General features: G+C 30.6%; 1 protein-coding gene across 2 annotated transcripts in view; it reads left to right on the forward strand.

Annotated features, from left to right (window-relative positions):
- LOC106689185 (uncharacterized) overlaps positions 1 to 21735 on the forward strand; it is a 49759-nt gene that overhangs the window by 18356 nt on the left and 9668 nt on the right. The window contains exons 1-2 of one of the 2 annotated variants that reach the window (XM_014434060.2): positions 7001 to 7061; positions 11076 to 13724. In XM_014434060.2, the coding sequence (XP_014289546.1) occupies positions 11113 to 13724 (2612 nt within the window). In that variant the 5' untranslated portion in view covers positions 7001 to 7061; positions 11076 to 11112. Of the gene's footprint in view, positions 1 to 7000; positions 7062 to 11075; positions 13725 to 21735 lie in introns of those variants that run through there. The other variant, XM_014434061.3, reaches the window with a different exon arrangement.

Raw genomic sequence — 21735 nt, forward strand, 5'->3', positions numbered from 1 at the left:
TGATACAATTTAACAGACGTTTGGTATCGAATTGATGTGTTTTGGTATTTCGAACACTCTTCTTTATCCTTATAACATCTACGAAGTGTTATGAAAGGATAAGTTTACGTAATGCAATTTAAAGAACTGGTGAATAATTACACTCTTTAACACTCTCGATTTTATTCTGTCTCTATAACATATAGAGATTATTACGTAACAATTAAGCCATTTATTTTGAAAGTGCCGTAAGTCCATTTGTCAATTATATCTGGTTGCCAAATCCTTTTATACTTCAATTAAGATATGTTAAATGTGGAAAAAAGTTGTCCTAACTGTAGAAATCATAGATCACAAATTTTTTATATCAGGACATTCGCTTTTACCAAATGATAGAGATTTTGGAGATAATTTACTGTTTGTCTCCCTAGATTACTGTTTACTGTTACTACAATATTATAAAAAAGTGTCGGAAAGGCATTAACTTTATTGTGCATTAAATGAGACAAGAAGTTATCAACAAAATTATTAGACGGCGCAATTTTTAAAAGATACAAATTCTTACGGAGAATCAATACACTGGTTAATAATATGTTTGATACGTTTTGTCAGAAATGAACTGTATAAAATTGTCTATAAGACATCAATGAATGCGAATGAAAATGTTAGAGTCCTGAATTTATTACCAAGTCGGGTGAGAAAGTTCGAAAATATTATATTTACACCACTGTATAAAAATATTAGACAAATTACGACAGCAAAATTCAATAATATAATTGGCCTATTATGATATATACCACTGGATCATCATGATTTCTCCTTATCCTTTTCACATACACCAAATGTAGATGTAATTGTTTTGTAATTTTTTACATATTACGTATACTAAAAAAAAATATTTTTTTTCTTCCTTAAAGGTTTTAAAACTGCTTTATAAATAAAACAATATATTTCATTACTTTATCTTACCCTGCCAAATTACCTTAAAATGTTGCTATGGTAACAAAAGGGCGTTTTTGTCGTTAGTAAACCAGATTTTAAAATATCATGCTCGGTTATCGTTTCACAGCTGTACAGGATGATATATAAATATTTTTTACAAGTAGAATCATAATACTTGTAAAAATATTTCTAAAAAATACGTATAGATTCATGGTGAAGGTTGGTGAAATATTTTATAACAGCATTGAACTTAGAACGAAATTCTATTCCTAATGAAATATTATCAAAATGTGGCCGTCATTAGTTAAACACCTACTATCGCGTGTAACGTCAGGCATAGTGACCCAAAGTGACAGAGGTAAAGAAGACCAGACAGTAAACAACGATTTCGGTTATTTATGTGACCGTAATGGCAGGCAGTTAGTAGGAGTGCTGTTAGGACAGAGGACAGTGTTTACACTGAGCCAGAACAGCAAACACTCTTAGTACCCTCATCAGTGTAAACCTGGCAAACAGTTCTTGTGTACCTGAAGGCTCTCTCTATAAAGGATGGCTCAGAAGTGAATCACTAGTGGATCCCAAGACCACTCCTGTTTTAATGAAACAAAAATTAATAGATTTGCGGAGCAAATTAACTACAGTGTAACTATTATTAGAGAGATAGTCCGCCTATAGAATATTGGGCATATATGTTACAATTATCTATGATCATGTATTTATCTATTTAATTCATCTTAAAAATTTCACAAACTTATTTCAAAACGTCTTTATTCTTTTTCTTCATTCTATAATATTCCGTAATAATTGTTTTTCACACCCGTTACCAAGGAATCCATCTTGACAAGCAACGCCTATACTAAACTGAAACGACAAGAAATACTTTAAAACATAATGGATAAACTCTCTCAAATATCAAAAAATAACAATAATAAAACTAGTTTCGACAGTGCAGGCAACATCAGCGCAGAAAAAATATGATCACTTAAACGCCAATCGCATAATTTCAAATAGTACAATAAAAAATATCGCCCAACTCACTACAACAAACAGTCTAAACAGTACTCAACTAATCAAGACAGTAAATCACTTCAAGAAAATTATTTACTGATGTTTGAGAGACTTAAGATTTTGTTTTTAAGATGTTCGAATAATATACTTACAATATTTTTTATTTTTTCCTATGTTGTCTTCATTATATTATATACTGCGGAAAAGTTGTTTTACCACTAATAGCATTAATATAATATGGAATACATCAGCATAATATTGTAAGTAGTCATTATATAGGCCAAACTTTGTCGGCACTGTTTCTATTAAAATAAAGATTTTGCATATCTACAACAAAACAAAGGGTTTTTGTTGGAATGTTGTGCCTGATTTTAATGTTATCAACGTTATCTACTTTTCAGTTACAAATTGTAGCCTGTAAGTTTATAAGATTTCAGAGGTAGCGTCACCATGCATCAACAGTTTAAAAGAAGAATTACCTAATAAGACAACCAAACGACACTGCACCTACAAAACCTTATGAGTGTTTCTGACATAATGTGTTAGGAGGTAAACAAAATTATGTCATAACTCCTTACAAGATTTCGTAGGAATACTTAAAGTGCGTTGAATTGCCTTGCGACGATCCTCATATTGTGAATCTCCTTACATCGCTTTACGTAGAGTCATCAATCAATTGGAGCTCTCTTACCACAGTCCAATCTTTGAAAGCATCCCATACATCTTCCACTTGACTCTGTTCCAATTCAACTGGAGAAGGTAATCGAAATTAATTCCATCTAACTTGTCTTCCTGCAGTGTTTTCCGCCGATTTGACTTTTGGCACAGATGATAGCGAATCCTATCTCGTCTGGTCTGATGTGTCCAAATTGAAGGCTCCACTTCTTCTCACTTGCTCTCCTTAGTGACAGATGAAGATTCAATAAGAAAAGAAGAGGGCTCATCCTCAGTATGCCCAGTGTTTTCCTTGGAGTAATGTATTGGCTCTTATTTTGTGATTATTCTTAGCTGTTGATGTGAGATATTCTATATCTTGTCTGCGTTTAGGTGATATCTTTTCTGTCCAGTCATTCAGGCATTACCTGAATTGGTGAAATGTGAAATTGTTATCCAACCTACTTGAGTATTTTTTTTTTTTTTTTGTCATTGTTAACAAACAACACAAATAACTCATTGTTACCACATATCACAATATAAGGTAACAATAAGTTACTTTCGTTGAATTTGATAACTTTCATATAATTATGATGTGACATATGTATTCCTTCATTATTTAATTGTTGAAATAAATGCCATCCTTCATACAATTATTTCCACATGGATTCCAACTATTCCGTCTCTTCACCAAAGACCTTTAGGAATTGGAGCAGAGGTTGAGCGTGAATGTGGAGCTAAGAACTGAAAGAATGACAAGGATCAGCCTAAGGAGCGGTTAAGTATTGACCCCGCGATGGGGGATAGATAAGGAAGGCAGTGGCCTGTTATTAATACCTTCAGATTAGGCTGAGTCATATCGCGTGCCATATTTTTATGTCCGGTCCTCAAGCTCAAACTTATCTCATGCACATCCGACTAATGATCATGTGCCGGTGGGCTTTGTTGTGGCCTTTGTCCGCAAGGAGCTCTCAATCGATAATCAGCAGCGTTTCGTTCATAGATTATCTCACAGGTAAGGAATCGATGTATCTTTCGATAGTCCTTGCGTTTCATGACATTCATCGATTAACGAAGACATTCTCTTCATTAGCTTACAGCGTGGTAACGTTTATACCTCTTAAGAGCTTCTAGGTTTTTACGTCCTTTCCCCTTTTTTTTTAATTCTTTTTGCCATAGTTATCCTTGTTTTATGATATGTAATTTGGATGATAACTTGTATTACTAATTATAATATAAGCTTAGTGTACCTGAAGGTTCAATGCCAATACCACTGACGCCCGTCCAAACGGTAATCTACTATATCTTGACACTATCGAACTACGCTTCGGTCTATTCCTCGGACACTTACCGGTCGGTCCAATGCTTATTACCATTTTAGAAATTCGTACTGAGCCATACAATGCTACGACGCTCACAATGCTATATCCTAATTATATTTATCGGGTACAATTCCCTCGATTTGGCCTTGTGTAACCTTCCAAATTCTCTGGTTAACTCATCCTTTTTCGGTCCGAATATTTTATGCAAAGCGCTTTTTTTTTTTTTTTTCAAAAGCCTAAGATACTGTTCTTATCTTAGTGTAAGATCCCACGTTTCACATTATGCCTGAGTATATGTACAAGGGTGTATATACTTAGCGCTAAAGAAGCCTTTCCATCGATCATAAAAAAATCTGGAGAAAAAACTATATACATATATATACCATTTCTTTTCTTTTCTTTTTTTTTTTACGTGTTTTTTTTTTTAGCTTTAAATTAATACATATTAATTTATTTTTTACTCTATGGCTCTAAAACGAATGAAATGAAGCTGACCCAGACATTATGATCAATATTGAAAATATTACAATATAAGCTGACGCAGGTATAATTAAAAATATTATTATAATTAACAATATAATATATATTTATAACATTATTATTATATTATAATTACAAAAATATAAACTGACCCAGAATGAACAATGAGCAATATCATTACAATATATAATATTATTATTAATTATAAAATTAATTAACCAATGAGTCTTTTTATATGCACACGTTGAAGGTTATACCTGTAAAATTCGAAATAACATTTATTTCGTTTCTCAGCTCTAAAACATTGTTTTGAAACTACTCATTCGAAATTCCATCACGTTGAGTCATGACCTCAGTTGTTTTTTTTGCATAGTACTCAAAGGCAGTTTCGTTTAATACTCTTGGAATCCCATCTCTTAGCTATCTCAAACCGTTACTCTAATCCACTCCTTGCGGTGGATGGACTTTGTGTCTTTTCCTTCTTATCAATAAAAATTTATTGCTCAAATACGGATTTAGGGTAGGTTTAATACATTAAGTAGCAGATAAACAACCTTAACTTTCCTTATTCAACTACCTTCGTTTACAAATTTAATTTACTAACCTACCTACAATACAATAGATTTTTATATGTTATTATAAAAAGATACTTTAAAACATTGTAGTTATTTAAAAACAATTTTGATCCTTTTTCTCAACTTTATTCTTTTTAAAGTTCCAACGTTTCGACCACTCAGGTCATTTTCAAGGATACCTCTATTTTGTTTTCATTTTTTCTTTTAAAATTTTTAAAATTGCCGGCTAATTGCCTTTGTCCCATTTAATTTTTCTATATTATTCTTATCCTAAATTTAAAACTTTTATTAACCACTTTTCTTTCTATCATTTACCTTTGCAAACTCCAAACAGAACCTACCTTCAACAGGTTTCGACTCTGTTATCCTTAGATCCAAGTTTTAAATTTAGGATAAGAATTATATAGAAAAAAATAAATGGGACAAAGGCAATTAGCCGGAAATTTTTAAAGAAAAAATGAAAACAAAATAGAGGTATCCTTGAAAATGACCTGAGTGGTCGAAATGTTGGAAGTTTAAAAAGAATAAAGTTGAGAAAAAGGATCAAAATTGTTTTTAAATAAGCTAAACCACTCTCAAACAAATATACCATATTAATAAAAAATTATCTAATTGTAGTTATTATAATAATAGAGATAGGGGGAAAAACTAATTGGTAATAACGCTAAAACTAATTGAGAATAGTACTAATCAAATTTTTCATTAGGCCTTTAATTATTTATTTTTCATGGCAAAAAAATTAAATATTTTTACATTTATTTGAACAATCGAAAAGAAAATTGAAACTATTCAACCTCTTCAGATCTATAATATGACACTCATCCATTACAACTTGGAGCAGTATCACTCAGTATCATTAATTTTTATTTTAACAATTATGACTTCTATTATTATTTTACTTTCAATTATATTATATTTATATACATATAAAGTATATGGAATATGTAGTAAGGAGAAGTATAATGATCATGGAAAAGTTCGAATTCGAGTTTTCATTGAAAATACTCTTTTTTAGGTCCTCTGAGTCAAAATCAAAGTTTTGCAAAATGGTGTGCGTCAAGAGCCAGCCTCAAAAACAAGAAATGTTTATTAACCTGATTTTACATATTTTAGACGGGTATAAGTTTTTTCGTTAAAACTTGCATACGTGTCACTTTTTAGATTGACAACTTTTTTTTTTCGATTTTCTTAATAACGGATCTAATAATTTTGATTAAATTTGGAATAACTATTATACATCGGGACTACTTTCGTTTAAAAACTTAATTTAACTTGGAATATCTATATAAAACTAAATTATATTTAATTCAGCTAAGATCTATATTTATTAAAGTAGTTTAATAGGGCTTAAAAATTTTATAATAATATATATAATAAGTGCTTTTAATTTTGTTTATTTGAAATAATTATTATTCTATATTGTTAATTGTAATAAAAAAGGTATAAAAATGGCCCATGAAAGAATTTGATAATCAACAAATGGAAAAATTGAGACTGAATAATCGAAAATCTCTCCCGATTCCAATCAATTGTACACGGCTTTGTTATATTTTGTTAAACTGTGCATAATTGATAGGAACAAAGTTAATATTCGTTATTCACTCCTCTAGACATACACTAATTTTCATTGCAACAGAAAATAAAAATATATTGCTAGAATTTTTCGCCTAAGTAAGTGAAAGTTTTGTGATGAGCGCACCACAACATAATAAGCTAATCGTACTCTCTTCAGGACTAATGAACATAAATGATTAAATTCCTTGTTACCCGTTAAACAAAACGATTTCCACTTTCTGTCAGAGTAATTCCTTCAAAGTAGATTGTCTCGGCGATTAGTCACAACTACTTGAAGAATGCCTGTATAAGGCTTAAAAGTCTCGCCCTTCTTCTGACTCCTGCCAATTAAGGATGTCGAAAAGTCTCCTAATGGACTCGTAGCGGAAGCCTTAAAGAAGATCTAATGGTAGAGTGTTGTTGAGGTCTCGCGAATCCCGGGGTCGACAAACTGGGACGAGCTTATCACTCAGATAGCAGCTGATGCCCAGTGTTCGTCAGGCCTCTTCGCGAGCAGGATCTGTCATGTCTGCAACTCACTGGCCAGGTAACCTAGAGATCTTTATAAATGTACCAAGTGTTTACAAAGTATTACAGTTTCGAAAAAGGTGTATTTTCTGTATATCATTGTGCATAAATACCGTACATACAATAATATATTTCAATACTATTAACATTAACATTTTCATCTATACAAAAATTAATAAATCTTCGAATATTTAACTTGTAAAACTTATGATAGTTATTACTAGAATACGTTATATGTTAACTGAAGTTTTAGTATTGAACAAATGGAATTTTTATTAGCAAGAAAGAAATTATACTAATGCAAATCCGTTAATTTTAATGAATATTTGTAATCCACGCAGAGTAGTTCAAATTTCAGAAATTGTAGCGTTATTTCTAAATTTTTACTTAAATTTCATTTTTTTAAGTTCTCAATACAAGCTGACATTAGTCGATGTTTGTAAAGGAGTTGCTATGTGCCTTGATCCTAGAAGAATGAACTAAAATGTATAAGTTTTCAAGACTGGTGAACAGTTAGTGCTTCACTTAAATTAAATAGTTTCTCCCGTCAAAAAATGAGTCAGTGAATAGAAGTGTTTTTATTTGTATTCATCTTTTCCTACTATACCCCCAAGGGGTAAAGTGGATCAACCACATAGTCCAAGATTTAAAATTAATTATTAACTGAATCAATTATTCAGAAGAGACATTACTCCAAAGTCTACAGAAAAAAATCATTCGCTTTTAATTTCATATTTTTTGCTTTCTAATAATATAATCCTAAAAAAAAAAAAAAATGAAACCATGAAAAAACTTGTTTGTTTTGCTCTTTTATTTCTCTGGAAATAGCAATGTCACGAAAATCATTGACCTATTCTCTTTTCACAAAGTCCTCCAATAGAGATAGCTTGGCGAGTGATGATGGTTCAAGAACAACTCTCAATTAAAATTAATGAGGATGATATACCGTGTATGTTAAGAAATGTTAAAAATTTAGCAAAACATTTCGATTCCGCATTACCACCCAAACGTTGTCCTTGGAATTTGGCTTAGTTGCGCATAGTTTGATGATTAAGAAAAGGAAACTGCTGACCAATATGTATTGGAGTCTGATTCGCATCACGTCTTTAAATATATGCAGAAATGATTGATTTTGAGTAGAGAAGTTATTCGGGACGCTGTTCTACCTAATGTGCAACGGAGAGAAGCCAAAGAATCTGCTAATTTGTTCAAGAACACCATGATGTTCGTCATACATCATATAACTCGTCATAATGTCATAATAACTCGTTATTATGTTAACCATTTTCATTTACAATAACTCCTGGATTTTCGAAACTTTTTTTTTTATTGTTTTATATCAAAAATCAGTTTAGAAAAAAAATTTAATACTTTATTATTGCCATTTCCCAATTTTTTGATGACGGAGAGTTTTTTGTTAACCTGAAAATGGATTTCAACCCACTATCAACACATTTTAAGAGATCAGTCGAGAATTGTTTTTTTCATTAGTTCTTGCTCCTCTAGCTTGGAACTGATTTTTTCGCGTAAATATATCTGTATATGTATATATGTCTACTCCAACTTATTTGATCAGAAATAAAAAGCTTTATATGATAGGCTCATTGAATAATTGTGTCCATTTTGTCATTTTAACCACTGTGTGACGCCACAAAATATGTTGATACTTATATATGTATATATCATATCGTCGCCTGAGCTATGATTGAGGCTTGCTGAGTATGAATGAACGCGTATCATCTCTAGTTTTGGACCCGTAAGTTAAGAAAAAATCAATGTTTTTTTACAAAACAAAAAATAAATATAGAATAACTCATACTTACGAGGACAAGTTCGAAAAAATAAACAATACAATTTTTATTATTCTATAAAATATTTTTTTAAATTAATAAAAAAATAATAATCCTAGATACGTTCCGACCGTTACAATTAGATATCTATAAATATTTTCTGACAGGTTTCTGGAAATTATTATATAGATATTAAGATTTTTCAGACTTACTGACCATCTTTTCCACAAAAGAAACTATTTCTATGCTAAATGACATGGACAACTTGCCTTACAAATCGTGATAAATCTAGAAAAGGAAGTTATCTTATCAAAGCAAACATGACAAAGCTAACATGAACGTGCATGATTCTATTTTTGAAAAAAAAAAAATTTAAAAACCTATCCGCTGTTGAAATAATGATTCTGTTCCCTTTCTATAACACATACCAGCACATATATACTTTAAATAAATGAATTTTAATTACTTCTTTTAAATATATATATATATATATATTTCATGATTAATCAGTTTTCAAAAAACTAGAACAAAGTTTAGATTCGTCTATGCTGTCTAATGGTTGTTTTCAAATCTTGGAATGATTCTATTGACCCCAAGATCTGTTGACCTCTTTTCTATTTGTTTACGAAACATAGACTAAAAAAAAATTATAAAAATTTCCTAAGGTCAGGTTATTAGTTAGGTCAAGTATCTTAATTTGATAAGATATCTTCTAATTTCTAACTTGTCATTTTCTTTATCTCATTCGATTTTCCACCTTTCATCAATTTTCTTTAACAAAAATACAAATTTTAGAATTAATTAAATTTAATTTAATCACAAGCAAAGTTTAATCATGTGATAAAAAAAAATTAAAAACACTTGATGGCATTTATTATACCAGATCTATTGATAGCAAGTATGTACTATAAAGAGGACATTTAATAATTTAGTGACGTATATTTTTAAAAATATCTATTTAGAATTCATTTATATAACCTAAGGGAAAATAGATTTTCAAATGCAACCATTAATTTACACAATATATAATTTTGAAATCATATTGGCCAGTTACAACAATTACAATATTTTTTTAATAATTCAATACTTTATTTATTGATAGATATTACAATCTGCCACAACGTTGTGGGCAATAGGTAATAGTAATGACTGATCACATTCATACTAAAATAAAATAACATAACAATAAAAATAAATAAATAGATGAAAAAAAAACATAAAAATAAATAAAATCTCCCTCTAAACATATACAAACCTAAGAATGAAGAAAATGAACATAATCAAACTATGCACTTGAAAAAATAAATAAATGAAATAATCTCTTGTCACATTTACACTCTTATATAGAATATTTACACAATCGACCTGAGGATTCCTGAGCCCAGTCTATACCCTGTGTCTTGGAGACCCAGCGCATCCTTAAGATAGGTTAAGATTTTTAGTTATATAAGGACCTAATTACTTAACATGTTATGAGTACTGAACCTACGGATAAACATTGTAGGGGTAGATCAAGATGTAAATGGGAGGATTGCGTTAGATCTAACCCTAAAGATAAAGGTTTGGACAAGATAAAGTTGGAGGTAGATATCCTTACTAAATTATTAGTGGTATTAGCGAAAATTAATCAAGTTGCATATTAACAATAACCTTTTGTTAATATTACTATGCAAACTTACATAAATATAATATGTATAAACGATTGATTATATTATTTAAAATTTTGAAGAAGCTGGTCGGGGGGGGGGGGTGCTGTCAAAAGGAACCAAAAAATAGTTATAGCTAAAACGTCGAATTTCCTTTCAATATAACTACTGAACTGATTTTTTTGAAAGCTAATGGATCTATGGTGGGGATTCAACTCATAAATTGTTTTTAAAAGGAAAAAAAACATGATAAAAGATTTACAGTTTTAAAATTTTATTAATGCTTCTTAAATCTTTTGAGTTAGACGTTCTCGAAAACCGAATATATTGGCTTCAGATTTATTTTTTAATTCATTTATAATTTTTAAAATATATATTTTATATCCGAAATCGAATACTAATTCTCTGTATACAATAGCGGGAGGCTTCTGGTAATGCTGTATGTTAGAAAACGTTATTCGGAATAAGACTTAATACTTCCTTTTTTTGATATCTTATAAATATCGCTTTATTTACACTTTGAGGATAAATAAGTTAGTTTTTAATTCAATAAAATTTAGTCTAAATTTATTTGTAATTCTTTTTAATGCTTTCCAGAGGCCGCACAATGGGATGACTACAGTCGCAGCGAACGATGCTGAAAAGAAATGTTTTTCCAGTGAAATACACTGTTGTCTGCGTATTCGGAATATTTTTCTTAAGCTGTTCTGTAAAAACTTCAACCGCTGGCTCTTCTGAATTCATTTCTACCGAGTTTCGTTCTAATTCAACTCATCAGGGTATCGCTACAGGTTCTAACATAAGCGAAGAGATTCTTTTGGACAAAGCAGAGGTTGGTGACGGTAATGATCCAAGTCAGAACTTCAACCTGGTATCAACAAATAAAACTGATGCAGAGGTTAGAGCCTGTGCAGATGATACTGCGGGCTCAGGCCTCGTCAAAGACTCATCTTTAAACTGTAATAACGCGCCCAAACATGAAGACACCAATCAGAATATTACTGTCCAAGATATCAATATTTACCAATTTACTGAACCTAATTCGATCTTAAATGTTTCTCAGATTAGCAATACTTCCGACCATTTATTAGAGAGTTCATCAAATAACAACTCTTCTACAGTTATTGATACCTCTCCTTTTTACAATAGTTCAATCATACAACTTAACTCAAGTTCAAACGCCACAAATGATCTTTTCAAAGAAACATCAGTTACAACTGGAGTTTCCCAAGAAACTCTAGAATCGAATAAATCATCAAATGAGGACTCCGGCGAATACTCCTCTTCCCAATTTCAAGATATAAATAATTCAAATTCGTCTATAACAGAATCTAGTCATCATGAATCCTCGAACTATACTTTCGAAATCGTCCTCTTGAACTCCAGCAAACAAGTTCATGGAGGATATATTTCCGAAGATCAAACGTACGGGTTAAAGTCTTACTACGAATTAGAAACTGGCAATTCAGGTAAAGATACAGATGAAATCATAGAAAATGATATGTATAATGAAACCTTAATAAACGAAGAAGAAGTTAAAGAATCATCATCTCTCAATTCTAGTTCGATCCTTTTCAATTTATTAAATCTCAACGTCTCTACCACACCAGATGTCCAAAACTGGTTTTACAACATCTCAGTTGAGGAAACTGCCAAAGATCAAAATTTTTCGAACACTACAGATGAAAGTGAAGTATCAGACAGAGAATCTTTAAACCATACTGAAGTCCATGATATGACTTTTGAAGTTCCTGAAAATAAATCATCTTTGGCGAACCATTTTCTAGTAACTATACTTGAAGAAATAGCTTCAACAACGAACACACCATCGGAACAAGAATTTTCTCTTAACATTGCCGCTACAACCGAGGCTGGTGAAAAGTTCAATAATTGCTCATTAGAATCAAATTTATTTAATTCAGCAAACAAAACGGTTCCAGTCACTTCCCAAAAAAACTTAACAAATACCAGCTCTGCCAATTATTCCTTACACAATTCTGATAATAAAGATTTTTATCAATATGAGAGAGCAGGATTGTCTCCACTTATTTCCAAAGAAGGAGGCAATTCTTCGGATGGATTCTTGGTAACTGAAGTCAGAGAAGACTTGATCAGAAACGTGACGTCCTCTCTTCATATGGCTGTAACATCGAGTACTTCTGATTCTGTAACTATGATTAATGTGACCGAAACCACTGTTGAAAATAGTTTCACGACAAATGTTTTTGAAAATCACACAATAAATTCTAACTCCAAAGTTAATGAAATAACTGAACTCAGGCCGTACACTGAAATTCATAAAATTGACTCGTCTTTCCTTAAATCGTTTTCATCAACCGCAATCTATCCCGAATCAACAACACCTCCTATAGTTGAACAAATACCAAGTGTTATATTAGCAACAGAAAATAACTATCCTGCTAGCAACCATTTTGACTTTTCTAAAAAACAGCATTCATCAGTCACCATATCATCAAATGACTCGTATTCGGAACATAAGCATATTGAATCTTCATCCTCTCGAACATTTGAAAATGAAAATAAAACTTTGTTATCCACCAATGATTTGCAATTTATACCAAAGAAATTTTCATCTATAGGAGATTCGTTTATTTTATCCACAAATGATAAAACTCACTCTCGGCATTTATCAGACTTGTGGAACACCATTTTGAACAGTCACCAATCTGAATCACACACTCAACAGCCCAAGGATTTCCTTCTTAATTCAACGGAGTCTGGTTTGATTGAAACAAATCTTGTAAACTCTGGTACCCTTTCATCTACAGAGAGCAGAGAAGGAGGGAAAATATTTTGGAAGCCCTTAACAAACCTGCTGTTATCCACAGAGTCGCCACTAATCGAGGAAGCCACTACAGAAAGGAGGATTATATGGAACTTGTGTTTCACCAAGAAACCCGATATCGATCCAAAGACACACAAAGAAATGTTCATGACGAAAGGCCCCGGAAACACAAAAGTCTTCTGGAACTTGTGCCCGACGAAGAAACCATACCTAACCTCACCCAGCTATCTACCAACCGAATCCTCAGTTTATTCTTCAACCTCTACTGCAACTTCGCCACCATCTTTATTCGATATTCTTTCTAATAATAGCGAATCTGGCTCCCCTTACAATGAAATTCCACACCAAACAACTTCGTCGGGAGAGGATGTAACAACCACCCAGATAACGGAAACGACTGACGTTACACATACAGAAGCTGCACCAGAAGAAACGACTCAGTAAGTTAGTATTTTTTTAGTTTTCATTGTTTAATTATCTTGACACTAACTCAAAAGTTTATAAACTTTCATTCAATTAAACTTTAGTTATTTTAAGAAAAATCCATCCTAAATTTTGAGACCTCCTTAGCAAGTAGCTGAATACAAAAACTAATGTATTTTGATATATTCTTATATTTTTTAATCATATTGTGAAATTATTTCAAACTGATGTTATAAATTTACAAATTTGTCTGTGATTTATCGAAAAATGTATGTAACTAACAATCAAATGATTCATACTACTAGCTTAAATATTCGTATCTCGGCCGGTAATTGCTGCGATATGCAGGAAGTAGAGACTAACCGAAATTCTTCAGTTTTAGGAAATCACAAGTTGACGATCAAAGCAACACAATTATGTTGTAAAACTTTAATTATATTAAGAAAATAAACAATCATTGTGTTTTATAGACCTATTTTTACTGAAAACTCTAAAATCAAACTTATGTTGAAATTTTGGTGCAGGTAGTTATTTTTCTCCTGATATAATTAAATTGTAAAGATGAAATTTCAAATTATAATATAAAGTCTGGAATAAAAAGGAATTCCGGAATCCAAAAATATCAAATCCATTTTTTGGAAACTAATACTATAGTTTAATATATTAAACACTCCCTTATAAATAGCAACTGCTTAATTATGGTAATTTTGAAAAAGTTAAAAAAATTGGGTTTTTCATTCTTTACAATAAGAATAAAATATTATAAAATGCAGTTATATTCCATCAAATATTAGGTTTTTAATCGAAGTAGTCCGTCATGTGTTTTTGCACCAATGTTGTATGAATTTAAAGGCTTTATCTTGATACAGACAATTTTAAATAAGATTTCCAAGTATATATTATTATTATAAATTATACAATCAAGTTGATTTTTGTAGGATTTGGACGATTTATAAAGAAATTTACAATTTTGAGTTTTTTCTGCATTTTATATTTTTATAGCACGATACTGGACAAAAATCCGGTACTCTAATAATTATAAATATGGTATCTTTCACAATCCGTTAATAAATGCATATAACAGGGAAAAAAACAATCCAGTTATTGAGAGTGGTATAATTAAAAAAATAGAAAATAAAAACTAACCCAACATTGACCTTAATTTTGACATTAAGTGAGCATATATTTGAATGAATTTCGTTAACTTTAGACAAAGATAAAATTTTTACAGACAAAATAGATTCGATGGTTAAAAATTTGTGAAGCTGAAAAATCACATGTCTAAGGAGAGTAAACACAATAGCAGGTTAATTGCCAATAACTATTAACTGCCGGCTTGAAAAAACAAAACAAAAAAAAACTTCTTTTTAATTAGCTGCTGATTCCAGGGTTACCATTTAAAAAAATGAAAATTTGTGGAAAAATAAAACAAAATTTCATTCAATATACTATTTTATATACTATTTATTTGTAGTGCTTAGAAATACTTATAAAATATATTAATTTTATTAATTTCAATATCGTATAATTTAACGAATTGTGTAAATGATAGCTATTATAAAATGGGTTTGTTATATAATGTTATAGCTAGAGAACTCGTACTTCCGGGCAAATATTCCATTTGAGGATACTGATAAGAATGCGACCTTGACCTAGTGATAAGGGGCCAGCGGCAGGTCTTTAGTTTGTGCCGATAACGGCTCCTTATCGCTTGATACGAAAATATTTCGAAAAGCAAAAGTGTTAATTAAATAATATGCACATTTTCAATGAATTGGGTTTCAGATTCATTTGCATATAGTTAGAAACAAAATAATTTCTTTACAGTATTCACCTTCTTCTTTTTTTTATTATTATCAATTGCGTAACGTTTTTATCTAGAGTTATCAATTTTTTACTGATAATTAGTAATCAGTTTACTAAAAGATTATTTTACAATAAAAATTTCGTTCAAGGATGTTTTAACTCCAAATAAAAAGTACCCCAAAACATATTAGAGAACTTTGCTATAAATATTTCCTAAAACCTCAGCTCTTCTGCTGAGTTTTTATTTTCTTATATTTTTTCAGGGTTCTTCTTATACATTTCAGAGCCGCATTTATGAAACTTTTTAAGCAACAACCTGTTCTAAAAATTGCCTTTTAATTCACATATTTAACTTCCCCTATTATTATGTTAGATTTATAAACGTACTTTTCAGTAATTAATTTATTGGAAACTATTACTTACTTAGCAAGATAAATTTAATAAGTGATTATTTATAATAATTGATAAATAAAATAAATGATAACTTTTTATTTATAAAGCTAGATATATATGCATTTAAAGGGAATTTCCAGAAATCTTGCTTAGCAGCTTTCATAAATACGAATCTCTAAAAAAGTATAAAAAATGAAAATTGATACCCAAGCAGAAAAAAACCCAGAAAATTAGCTGCATTGACTACCTAATGTAGAAGTTATATTTGCAGTTAGTCAATAAGAATTTATCCTTCGAATTAAGATGTGGCGACTTACTAAATTTATAGTGTGTTTATTGTAGAATTTCTAAGCTTAAATAATGTTAAACAGATTGGTAAAAATAAAAAAAAAGATCGTAACATAACTTTCTTTTATCTTTTATTTTAAATCCTCTTATTTTGTATTCTGAAAATGGATTTTTTTAGAAAAATATTTTCCCGGTACATCATCATTATCACAGAATAACCTACATTTCAAATGTAATTATTCGTAGCTTGAGAATAAAATCTATAGCTTAAACACATAGATATATTCCGAGAAGTAATGGACGGTATCAGGCAAAGTTGATAACAGATCGTATTTACACTGTTCCTAAAATTTGGACCGAATCGTTCCAGCTAAAATAGAGATGTTCTGAAGAAAATGCATTTGCGCATGTGCTAGCAGAAGTAGTAGACGTTATCTAATAAAATAGATATACAAACTCTAAAAAAATCATCAAAATCGAATGAACACTTCTATTGATTTACCCGAACCTAAATTTGATTGCAGATCGAAAGTGCACATGAGACCAGATTTGTTACTGCAATTTTTTTTTAACTTCCTGCATAAATATTCAGGTTTTTTTTTTACCTTCATTGCGTATTCGGAAATTAAAAAAAATCTAAATATGAACCCCTCAGAAAATCTTAACGAGCTTCTTGTCCATCATGCAATGTAGAACAGTGGCATGGTCACAAACGGTAGTAAATGGAATAAAAAAAAAAAGTACAACACACCATTAAGAACTACACGGAATGGGCAGAGGGTAGTGCAACCAATCGATGATAAAGAAGGCGATGTGAAGGATGATTTCTATGATCAGATTTCAATGCCGAGACTAGTCCAAAACCACAGTTTAGTCTAAACCTCTAAGAAAAGATTTATGACAATAGATGAACTATGCTTGTAGCAACTAAAGGTCTCCTGGTCTGCAATACGAAAAGCTGAGTAGTCAAAAAGACAAGTTTAATAAATAATTCTAGTTATTGATTGAATATCCCTTTTTTTTTTTGTATTCAATATCTCAAAAAATACAAGAGATAGTTTTTGGTAAAATGTTTTCTTCTCTATGACATGCCGACTTCAAGATATAACTGTATAACGAAACCCCCCAAAAGGGTCCTTTAAGTTTATTGTATCAATAAACTTTGTCAAACATAAAACCGAGATTGGAAAAGCCGAATATATTCAATCTGCCGACGGTATTGGGTTCGAAACTACCGCCAAGATGTTTAGATTAGAAATATGTAAAATAGATCTCATATAATAGAAAATAGAGCTTCTGAAGAACCAAAACGCCAACGTGAATTGACACTCTAGAAACCCCTAAGGTACCAGAGCGACCAGTTCGAAGAGATATGTATTTTCCATAATTTTACAGTGTTTATTTTGTGCTTCTATTTCGCAAATGATATATATTCATTCATGAGAGTACTCGATTCTTTATTGTTAATTTTCTTATACAATCTTCAATTCCATTCGCAATACATCTCGTCTAAATCCCGTTTCATAATATAATATTCTCTCGACTATTTTTAGACCTAACGATCTACTTTAATTGCCTATCATTTAATGGATTGGAAAGGACCAAGTTAATTAAAGAATTATTTCTCGAATGACAGGAACCGACTCGGTGACATTTGCCAAGGTTTCTGTGCCGTGGTCGTGGTGGGGTTTGCCTCCTCTCATTGCTGCTTCGATGAGGTTACTAGTCGCTGCTTTGGTCGCTTGCCTACTTCTACCTCTGTTTGGTCTGTGAGTGTCATTCCGTTCAATAACCAACTCATCAATGTTTCTCTTGATATGAGTGTAGAAAAATAAAATTCTTTTTTTTTTTCTCATTTAGTAAAAATGGTTATGGATTTGTTTTTATGTTCTTACTAATGAGCTTATCTGAATATTATTAATTTTATAATATTTAAATATTAGTCTTTCCTAACACTATCCCTTATATTCTCTTTTTTTTTTTACAAGGTTACTCCATTTATAAAATTATAACTGTGTAGCTTTAATATTGAAACTATTTTTAATATTTGTCGGTACATGAAGTCTTTAAAATAGCTTTAATCGAAACCCGTATCAAAATTAAATATATCTTTATCAATTTAATCAAGTATATGTAAATTTTTTCTGTGTGTCTTTACATATTTCAGTTTTTAATAACAACTAATTTCTATCTATATTCGCTTTCTTGATTTATTGGATTATCATTACACTTGCATCTAAACACTATTTAAAAATATTTTTTGTTTGTTCATCAATGCTGATATCATATGTAATTCTGCTTTGTCTATACATACATATATTTAAGGATTTTTTTTCCTACCCTCGTGTGAAGACTTTTTATTAGCATGTACAAATATGAATATGAAAAATGATTTTTCATATAGCTCATTATTCATATTTGTACGTAGAAGAGGAAATCACAGCACACAAAAAATGCAATCCTTCCCGATCCGACCCGCCCCGATAAGACCCCCAGGGAGCGACGGTCCTACATCACTTTTGAAATTTATTTGCTTATAATTAGTGATAATTATTTTCTTAAAACGGGAAAAGGAGACATAAAATAGTTAAATCGAGTAATTTTTAAGAAGTGTCTGAAATTGGAAAACGGCAAATTCTTAAGAGCTTAATCTAAGGAATTTTTTTTCGTACCCTACATTAAAATAAAATTAGTACTTCATACATATACATATAAATAATACCTAAATGTATTATACATGTTTCAACGTGGAGAACTTAAACTTCAAGTATTAAAACTAAACATTGAATATATGTTTAAAATTGTATTAATTAATTATTTTTTTATTGATAAATATTACAATCTGCCACAACATTGCTGGGCAATAAGTAATAGTGATAACTGATATATTCATACTACAATAAAATAACATAAGAATAAAAATAAATAAAGGGAAGAAAAAGACAAAAAATAAATCAAATTCCTCTCTAAATACAAACAGAAGGATAAAGAAAATAAACATAATCAAACGATGTACATGAAAAAATAAATAAATAAAATAATCGCGTCACATTCACACGTTTATATACAATATTTACAATTTACGCGTGAGGATCCCTGAGCCCACCTTATCTCCCACGTATGAGAGTAGAGAGAGCTCTTTGAGATCCCAGCGCATCCCTCTCACCGCGTCACTGGTAATGAGCCAGTGGAGGCTGAGCAAGTGCGCTAAAACATTGAATATCTAATATCATTTGTAGATCTAGTAGAGATAAAACCGCTCTTTATCATGTTCACCCTAGAATGATCCTCGGAACTCGATTATAATTCGAACTCGAAATTATCATCGAGGTGTTACATCTCACATTTCTAAGCTGTTTTTTTAAGATAAAAGAAAAATATAAAGTATCCGAGAATCAATTTGACATAACATGCAAATATAATCAATCCATATAAAAAATTCCCAAATTAAATTTTTGATCTTTCTTAATTATAATTCCTAAATTAATCTTTACAAAATTAATAAATGATTACGCAAGACATATGACAACTAGTTTATAACAAAAGGTCTGTGAAAGTCACTCTGTTCATAAATATAATCTAACGGTACGGAGGTCAAATGACGGCTGTTAAACGTTCACTTCAATCTAGTAATATTGCTCATAGTCATTTGCTGATTTCTTTTCAGTAATCTAGCTAACTGTCTATTGCGATTGTAATACACTGTAATAGTTATTGTAAAGTGGGTCGTGGATCGCGAACTGTGACATACCTATTAATGGACTAAACCTACTTTAATAGTCTACTTGGTAAACAAACCCATTCAAGAACTGATATTTCAATTTTATTATCGTTTCATTATCGTTACCATAAATATGGTAATTTTACATATTCTCAGAGGGTGGGAAAGTTTAACATAAATCATTTAACTATCAACAGGGTAGTTTCATAACGTAATATTTTGTCATAACAATGCCTCAGTGGCATGTCTGAAAATTTCTGAGAGAATTTTTACTAAATTATGGTTGCAAATCTGGTTTGCTTTTATTTTGCGCTGACTCCACGGAAAGAAAATTCGACCTTCCCACTAGGATGAGAATAGGTTTTTTATCTGTAGGATACCTCCTCCCACCTCTGTATATCAAAAATAACCAGATAGGGAAGAACCAAAAAAAAACATTACTAATTTCAGAATTTAATAAAATGTATGAAAAATTGAGGTTACGAAAGTAAACCTCTAACCCACAATTACATTTATATTTCACTAAAAACATTATTATCTGTACTGGCCAACTGCTTTTATTTACCAGAACAAATGAAATATACATTGAACTAGATTTTTAAAAGCACCAAACATTAATATGGAGCCTTGTATGACAAAAACAAAATCAATATTTGTTCGACAAGATGTTGGTTGCAGGCCACATAAGCTCCAGTAGAATTTGTATCCTGATTGATCATTTTTTATCCTTAATTAGTGATGCCACGTATTTAATTAGGTCTTTTTTAGGACTCCAAAAATAAAAAAAATATTTACCAATATACTATGCAACAATTCAACGAAACTTAAGACAGCACACTTTGCACATAAGTCATTTTTCCTGCGCGAGTCTCCGTACTATATTGTCAGCGCGCAGGAAAATAATTTTATAATTTCAATTATAGATTATGTTAAAGTGTTTTATTCAACGCATTAGCTAAATGTTAGCAACATTGTTCCATTTGTTTGTGAGTTATTTCTACTTTCATTGTTGTGTCACTTCCTTCGTAACTTTCAGTATTATTTCTAATTACTTAAAATTCACTCATACGAAAGAATTTTCATATGAAATAATTCTTACGACGAATTTAATATTTTACCTCTCTTCTAGGTAAGCAGTAAATATAAAATAAAATATTTTCGGTATTTTTCACTCTATTTTGGTTAAAATAAACATTATTAGGATATTAGATTATAGAAATATATCCACTAGATAATTTATTATTTTATTTTATTTATTTATTCTTCATTTTCATAAAATTCACTCCCTTTTGGTGATTGAGCTGTTTTATGGGATATAACAATAATAATTGACTAAAATAAAAAAATCGAATCATTATTGAACCATAAATGGTAAATTTTCCCTTGATCTTTAATTGTATTTATTTATCATATTTTAATTGTTTCTTTCCACAAAACTAGCACAGCCGGTTAGATTTAAGCTATCAATTATTAGACCGTCCGAACCATACGTTGTGGTTTATAACCTAACACCATAAACTGATTCTTTATGTGATTTAATTACAGCATTAATAATAATAGTTTAGGTTATAATTGTAACCCCCACCAACAGAAAATTAGTCCGGGCGTTTCAATTTGAAGCGACTAATCAAACAGAGGTAGCATGCACATATTTCAACATCTGATTGATTGATCCATACTGCATAGTCTATAGTTGGTAATCTTCCAATTAAATCAGCACTTTTTTAAAATTTGTTTTATTATTATTTGAAGGGCATTCCCAAAAATGGTTCACTATAAAAAAATTAGAAAACCGAGAAGCATAATAAGTTTCTTCCTAA

This window comes from Halyomorpha halys, unplaced genomic scaffold (assembly GCF_000696795.3).
Source record: "Halyomorpha halys isolate HHAL.00 unplaced genomic scaffold, Hhal_1.1 Scaffold1291.1, whole genome shotgun sequence".
Classification (NCBI taxonomy): Eukaryota; Metazoa; Arthropoda; class Insecta; order Hemiptera; family Pentatomidae; genus Halyomorpha; species Halyomorpha halys.